This window comes from Camarhynchus parvulus, chromosome 1, assembly GCF_901933205.1.
Source record: "Camarhynchus parvulus chromosome 1, STF_HiC, whole genome shotgun sequence".
In the NCBI taxonomy this organism is placed as follows: Eukaryota; Metazoa; Chordata; class Aves; order Passeriformes; family Thraupidae; genus Camarhynchus; species Camarhynchus parvulus.
The window spans coordinates 11,247,770-11,256,143 of record NC_044571.1 but is presented as its reverse complement, the minus strand read 5'-3'; the positions used below and the strand labels follow the sequence as shown (position 1 = coordinate 11,256,143).

Genomic DNA, 8,374 nt, shown 5'->3' with positions numbered 1-8,374 from the left:
GGAAGATCCCGTCCATGCAGTGTCAGAGCTTCAGCCCCACCTGCACAAAGCTGGCAGCTGTCCTTCACTGCAGGGCACATGGTGCAAAAGTGACTGCATGGAGCATCACATTGGAAGCTGCCACTGGGCCAGGAGTGCAGGCAGCTATTGCTGGTTGTACGTGGGTGGGTTTGGAAGCATTTGTGCTTCATGCAGCACTCCAGGCACTGTGCCTGCTACATGTACCCAGCCCAGCATGGCTGGGGATGCTCTGCTGCAGGCACCACCATGGAGTGAATCACACACCCTGGCAGCTGCAGACCTTTCATGCATCCTTGCACACCTTTGCTTTCCCTCTTTTTCCCCATCCTAGCTGAAAAGGTGTTTTTTCCCCTCAGCTTAGCTGTCCCCCTCCCTGGTTTCTCCTGCCCCACCACTGCAGCAGAGCAGAGCTGCCCACACAGCCCCATGGGCTGGCAGGGTGTGCTGGGCTCCCAAAGTGCAGCAGCAAGCCCAGGGCTGGGCTGGGCTGGGCAGCACTCCCTGGCTGAGCAGAGGTGAGCAGGGGTTGTGCAGCAGGGGAGCAGCGTGTGCTGCCCTGAGCTGTGTCTGAGACCAAGCTGGGCACTGGGGAGCAGAGGAGACCTGTGGCCTCACTGAGAAGGGAACCTCCACCCCCCACAGTGTTGCTGACCTGGCTATCAGGGCCTCAGGATTATCTATCATTATCTATCTAATCTATCTATCTATCTATCTATCTATCTATCTATCTATCTATCTATCTATCTATCTATCTATCTATCTATCTATCTATCTATCTAATCTATCTATCCATCCATCCATCCATCCATCCATCCATCCATCCATCCATCCATCCATCCATCCATCCAAATGGTAGAGCAAAGACTGAGAAGTCCAGAAGTGAATAAATGGCAGCACGTTACGAAGGCAGACAAAATCAAAGAGAACTAATTTTCCCCTCTGCCCAGAGAGCAAAGGAAACACACTGACCAGTCCTTAAGGAGGGTATTTTGCTGAACATACATAAGGCAAACATTCCTAAGAGCCACTCAGGAACACCAGGTCTGGTTGATGGGATGTCAGGAGCTGTAATTCATGGGGTCACAGGTGTGGGGGAAATGAGTAGAGCTATCCTCCCTCTTGCATAATTGAATTCAGCAGCCACCATGGGGACTGCTGTGCTTTGTGGATTGCACAGTCTTCAGGGAAGACTTCAGAACAGCACACGCTGATTGACTTATGTAGGAGTGAATCAGAGTAACTCGAGTCTGGGAGAGTCGATGTGGGATGTGCATTTATTTCCTCAAGTGAATGAAATGAGGAAATTCCCACCTTCTCCTTCACTGTATTATCGAAATCATAGGCAAACATATGCTGGTTTTGCCTTTGTATTTTATTATTTTTCCCACCACATTCTTTCTACCACCAAAAGGTAACTCAAAGGCAGCATTGTGACACAGCTGAGTGGAGTCTGGGTATCACAGCCTACACATTTCCTAGATAAGGGAGATGTGTGATCAGCCTCTCTGATGGGAACACACACTTCCCAAAGCCCCAGAGAGGGTTTTCCTAACATTATGCGTGGTGGCAAGGAGACTATCAAGTGTTGGACTGAATCAATCTGGTCTGAAGGTCCTGTCGGGGGTGAGGTAAGAACTGTGGGGTTGGCAAAGCCCCAAAAGCTTGGGAGCACAGGAGCTCCACAACTTCAGCAGGGGAGAAAACCCCAAACCAGGGAGAGCTGAGGCACTGAGGTGATGCCAGCAGAGAGTTTGGCCAGTGCAGTTTGGCAGGGATTTCTGGGGAGATGTGCTGGGTGAGTGCTGAACAGCCACAAAAACTCCTGCGCCTTTTATATAACATAATTGCGTGCTTTATTGATATACACAGTAAAGCAGTATATAATACAATAGTAAGGCATATATTTGGTGAAATTTGGTATGTTGTGAAAAAATGCAGTAAAACAGAAGTTTATAAAAATAATTAGTAAATGTTACAGTGTTGGTGTTAAAACACAATATATTATGATATCCAAGTAATAAACCAGTACTGAGTAACGATGAAATAACATGCCATATGGTATTTATGTATTCAACTACACTGATTATGTTTTACAGTTTAATACTTTGTCATTATAAGGAATATGAAATAATTCCCAAATTATGCTTAAAAAAGCAGCAATAAAGCTTTCAACTTTTTAAATACTTTTTGACAGACTCACTCCAAAACTAAGATCTAGAAAGTAAAACAAACAAAACAAAACCCTGATGAAAACAATCGTGCAATCTCTTTTTCCTCCGTAATTTTTCTGAAGAGAAGGTTTAATGTATAAGGGGGGAAAAAAGAAGAAACCCATCTCTTTCTCAAATCGCAATTTAAACCTTCTGATAAAAAAGGACATGAGAAATCGTGAGGGTTCCTATTGTAATCAAGTGTTAAAAAGCTCCTTATTAGGAAAGCAGAGGTTTGGGGGGATTGTACTTTTTTTTTGTAAATGATTAACGTTGTTATTACTTAAACAATGAGACCTGGTCACACAATGGACACGTGGTGATGCTGTAACATTATCATATGTAATTGTCAGGAACACCACAAAACCAAAGTGAGGTAGAAATAGCATGACTAGCCATGTTCAATGTTAACTAGCATTCAAAATAAAATCTTTCCCAAGTTTAATTACACTTCATACAAGAAGAGGTAACAGATTTTTTTTACTCTTGCAATATAAAGTCAGATGGTTGTGTTTCTATGTATTTCATGGTAAAATTAAAAGCTGGTTAAGAAAATGAAGTGGTAAAGCTTTTGCTGACAGCACCTCATACCCAAACCTCTCTCTCACAGAGCTGCAGTCAAGCTGGCTAATCTGTTTCTCTATCAGCTCCTCTCTTTCTCACGTTATTGTTAATTGTGCAGGGATTACTTGTACAGAGAAATGGGGAAGGAGAAAGGACCAGGGCCTTTGTTTTGGTGATAAATATTCATGGAGCAGTGTGACTACCTTCACCTGATCACCATTTGAGGCAAGAACAGCAGTAACTCTTCCACAGCCTTTCCCAAAGGTGGCTTGCAGCACCACAGCTCCCTGGGACCGGCTGCTGCAGCAGGATGAGACAGGACAGTGGGAAGCTCTGGGCTCCTATTCCAGAGGATCGAGGATCTCCGTGCTCATTACCAGCACTGGGAGCTGGACAGAGCTCTCTGGGTACCCTACTTGTGCTTTGGGTCAGAAGCCAACCCCACAGGGGCTGGGGGAGCATCTCCCTCTCTTCTCTCCTCTGCAGCAAAGGTGACAGTGGGGGGAGAGCTGTCCCCAGCCCTGCTGAGCCCCAGGGTTCAACCCAGTAAGGCAATGTCTATGTTCTTTTACTAAAAGTATCCAGGAATTTTGTCAGCAGAGGAAACACTGGCACACAGGATGGTTAACTTCTTTCCTACTTTCTTCTGAGTTTTTCTTTTTTAATTGATTGGGTTTTTTTGCAGGCTCTGTCATATAATGTGCTCTTTCATTTAATTATTGCAAACTAGCTGTGTAATTGCTAGTTGCTGTCCAAAACCAGGACAGTAAGTCATGTAATTCTTAATTTTATTGGAAAGATAAAATGTAACTACCTTCATTGGAAGTTCAGGTTTTTTGGTTATTTTTTCTAAGCCAGCCCTAGTCAGACAAAACCAATGAGAAATGTAAGGTTGCCATTCTGGTATCACTGCAGGAAATATTTTCCTTTTTTTTTTCTTTTTGATAGGCAAGGAAAAGAACACAGGACATGAATCTCTCTGATACTGTTACAGAGCTGAAATGAAACTAAACAAATGCACTGCCTCAGTATATTTTTTTGTGGTTTTTTTTTTAAGGGGGTTTCTATAAACAATTATTTTTATAAAGCACACTTTAGTTTACAATCTTTCATTATAACTGTTATAAATTTTTTTTTAAACAACCCAAAATGCGTTCCATATAAAGAAATGGCAAGTTATTTAGCTATCAAGATTTTACATGTAGTTCTCTTATAATTTTTGTACAATTGCATAGACGTGTAAAACCTGCCATTGTTAACAAAACAGTAACAGACTTAGGAAACTACTGAAATCTACAGTATAGTACCACTACCCTTCACAAAAATATAGATTTGTTTTCTTGTAAACTCTTACAGTCTAATCCTCTTTGTAGTATGAATATTATAAAAACCATGCGGAACGCCTGAAGTTGTAAAACACATCTCGCTATTCTAACACCTTGTCGTCGGTCATCACGGTCACTAAGGTTTCCATCGCTCTTCCCAGGTCATCTGCCATGTGGAAAAGGCTCCCTACATTGTGGCCTGAAAAAGAAAGTCAAAGAGGAAATTAAGCAAAGAGGGTGTGGCAGCATGTGGACAGGAAAACTTCCCTGATCCGTTGTTCTCCACGTGCTGCTCGCCATCATCTCCAGAGGAGACTTCCAGAAGTCTCCTGGAGAAGTCCAACATGTTGTCATTAGCAAAAGCTGCCAGGTTTGTACAACACTTTAACAGCAACACTGGCTTGAACAGCTATGGCAAACCACCCTGCAAAGAAGCCATCTCCCCCCTGGTGATGGAGCTTCTTCATTATCAATGTTCACCAAAAGCAACAATTAAGTCCATTGACATCACAGAAGAGTTTTTGACTGTTGCTACAAGTGTTTGAGTATCCAAAAAGTGTTCTATCAAGGAGAAAAAGAGAAACAAACAGATCAGCAGTAATTAACTAAATCATTAAAGCCAAGAGGTCTCAGCAGGATACCTGCAAAGATAGATATAATGATGACCAAACTAAGCAACCCAGTTCATTCAATCATTTTTAAATATCTTTTTGGACAGCAGTCCAGCACAAACAAAGATGCCACAATTACCAGCTAACTACTGTGCAGAGGTTCACATGTGTATTTCCCTTCACCTATAACCACTCTGAAGTCCTAAGATGGTATAACCACAACCTCCTACACAGAAGTGATGAATAAACACACAGTGCAATTCTGGAGATGAGACCTGCAACTTCTCACACTCATGTCACCAGTGCAGCAAGTGGTGATGGGTGGTAAGAAATGGCTTCATCACAATTAGAGACCAAATAAACTCAAGGATGGGGAGCCGAATTGCCAAAAGTTGCCATTTTAGCCCCTGGCACACCTTGTCTGGTCTCCCACTGCTGTTCAGAAAAATGTCTCTCTCCTGCAAGTCCCGTGTGAGATTTCAGAGCTCTATGACTGTCTCAAATACCCTATGGCACCTCAAATGACAGAGACATCATGGTTTAAGCAGCTGAACTTTATCTGGAGTCTCCCTCCTGAAAAAATATGACTGAAGAGGGAACATGAGGTCTAGGCACCCTACAAGATGAGGATATAAACTGAGGACTGAGTGTTCAAGACTTCTTGCAAGGACAAGGAGGAAGGAACAGACAGAAGGTTTTAAACCAAGCAGAAGGAAATTATATTCCACAGAGCACATAATTGTATTACTGAACTCATCACCACAGGCTGATGTTGAGGCCAAACACATAAATGAGTTAAAAGAGGAGTTAGAAAATAATCACTGAAGAAAGATTTATTTAGATGCAAAAAAGTGCACGTGACCTCCAACTCAAGAAGTCTCCACACTGCAGAGTGCCAGTTACTGAACATTTATAAGTGAAGTACTACTCAATAAAACTGCACGTCACCCTGGCCTAAGGGGGTTTGATTTACTCTCTGGAGCACTTGTGATAGAATATTTGTCTGAAAAAACACAGGAAGTGCAATGCCATGTGCCCACAACTCTGGTTCTCAGAAATGCTTTGCATTAGTCTGGATGCTGAGTCCTCACCATGGTCCTTGAGGAAGGAGCACCCAAATGAGGGAAGGACCTGACCAGGACATCCAGGACACACCTTTCATGCAGTCCCTACCTGTAATGTGCTGGAGCCTGACTGACCATTGCACACCTGCACAGTGGCTTCCCCTCCTGACACAACTGCAACAGGAATGAACCTTCCCTATGGGGAAAATCAGACTCGCCATCCTCCTCCCAGAGTTCGCATATTGTGGCAGTCATGCACTGCTCACATTTCTACAGTAAATCAGAGCCTGGAGTGATCTCAGTTCTGCAGCTTTTATGGAATAGAAAAAAATTACCTCAGAACTATTCAGAGAACCACAGAATGGTTTGGGTTGGAAGGATCTTAGGAACCATCCAGTTCTAACCTCCCTGCCACAGGCAGGAATGCCACTCACTAGACCTGACTGCTCAGGACCCCATCCAAGCTGGCCTCAAACACTTCCAGGGCTGGGGCATCCACAACTCTGGACAACCTGTGCCAGTGTCTCACCACCCTCAGTCAAGAATTGCTTTCTAACACCTGGTCTAAACCTGCTCTTTTCCAGTTTAAAACCATTGCCTGCTGTCCTATAACTATCTGCCCACATAAAACTCTCTCTCCCTCCTTTTTATAAGCCCCCTTAAGGTACTGGAAGGTCTCCCCAAAGCCTCTTCTCCATGCTGAACAACCTCTGGAACTCTTTTCTTCTGGGGAACTACTACCACCCTCTACAAATACAATTTTTTTAAGGTTGTTAGTTTTTTGGTTTTTTTTTTCATTTAGCATTGATGATACAAAACTAGGCTGGATCTGAACAAGAACTATTCAAGAAACCCACTGGACAGTGAGTTGTGCTCTGACAAAGCTTGCCAGACAGCAATACAAAAAAAAATACTTGGTTCTGGTATCTGGTGACAGTTTGCTAACTGCACTAATGTGCAAAGAAACAGATGCATCAATCAGCAATTTCATCCATACATCATAAATGCATAGCCATCCTATTCATCTGAAGCAAAACCTTGTAATTTCCTCATCAGCATGACAAGTAACTGCATATGAAAGATTCCTGCCAAGTTTTGGTCAAAACATAGTTTATTTTAAGGTAAATGTATCCTACCACATTTATTTTAGCTGTAAGGGATAATCTCTCTCACTGGCATCACGCAGACTGAGATCAATCCAGCAACTTATACCACCACAAATGAAAATCTGACAAAGCCATATGAAATCAAGAACTCATGGGAGATGCTGGTGCAAACCAGCTGAGCTGCTGAGCTGCTCTACTCACCTGAAACTCCATGACTTTTTGGGAACATTCCCTTCTGGTATAAGCAGAGCAATGCTCCCAGCTGTGAGAGGCTGCCCACGGGGTGATGGGCTTGCATTCAGATTTGTTGTGATTTGTTATTTCTAGAAAACTCCAGGGCTCTTCAGGATTTCAACACAGCTCATTCCCAGGAAGACTGATCGCCCTTTTGTAGGCTTAGAACAACCCAGAATGCTAAACTGCATCCTCAGAAATTAATACTATTTTGTTCTGTCAAAAAAGAGTTGGGTCTAGAAAGAATAACTTCAACCAAAAACACACACAAAAAACCTTTCAGAAGTATGCCACAGTCAGTATAATCTGTTACATTGTTCAGGCAATTAGAAGTCCTTATGGACCCATGAATCCCTAGGTACTTTTTGGTATTTAAAAATTACAGAAATGTCCAATAGTACTTTTTATTTCTTTATCTGTTAATTGATACAATATTTTTTAAATAACCATGCTTCAAATCTGACCTCCCTCCTCAAAAGCTGCCCAGATGCACGCTGCAGTGATTAAGGAGATAGAGCTCCCTCTCCCCCACAACATCCACACTCCCTCTCCAGCTCAGGGCTTAATTTCCCCTCCATAAAAACTGAACACTTGTGTCTTCTCCAGAGCCATCTGAGGTTAGAGCTCAGAGCACGACCACACAGCACTGCTGACTGCGCTCCAGCCACGCACCTGGCACGCCCTCAGCTGGGTGTCTGCACTGCCAGCAGGATTTGTGCCTCTCCTGGACATGGCAATAACAGCCAGGTTAACTGAGACTGCAAAGAGCTGAGGACAAAGGACATGATGATTTCCTGGGACTGCATGTGCAATGAGTGCACCCTTCTGTCATGGCTGTACCTAAATTAGTGTTTAGGTTCACTGCTTCCATAGGGCTCTTCTGCTGCCACTGGATGCTGCTCACTCGCCCTCTCTAGTACTGGAATGTAGGACGTTGGCATTTTTAATTAAGAAGCAAATGAGAGAAATAATGTCCTAAAAGCACTTAGAAAAATAAAAATCAGAACTTTCCATTATTATTAATATTTCTGAAGTAATGCTATCAAAGAAGGCATTAATTCCATTCTTCTTTTTTAACATTAAAGCTGAGAAAGTCTTATGCATGCTTGAGGCACTGAAAGGTTGAAAAATGCTGCTATGTAAAAAAAAAACCTAGTAGACACTTTGAAATGCAGCAATAAAGCTCAAAATGGACAGTGTTAACTTAAACTTACAAAATCCACAGCTGCCATTTGCTTG

At 42.9% G+C, this 8,374-nt stretch overlaps 1 protein-coding gene across 12 annotated transcripts in view; it reads right to left on the bottom strand.

Annotated features, from left to right (window-relative positions):
- Positions 1-1,850: 1,850 nt before the first annotated feature.
- Positions 1,851-8,374, bottom strand: part of DMD (dystrophin) — a 1,148,514-nt gene continuing 1,141,990 nt past the window's right edge. For 7 of the 12 annotated variants that reach the window (XM_030961382.1, XM_030961423.1, XM_030961415.1 and 4 more), the window contains one exon: positions 3,739-4,319. In XM_030961382.1, the coding sequence (XP_030817242.1) occupies positions 4,222-4,319 (98 nt within the window). In that variant the 3' untranslated portion in view covers positions 3,739-4,221. Of the gene's footprint in view, positions 4,320-8,374 lie in introns of all 12 variants that reach the window. The other 5 variants (XM_030961390.1, XM_030961407.1, XM_030961373.1 and 2 more) reach the window with 1 other exon arrangement.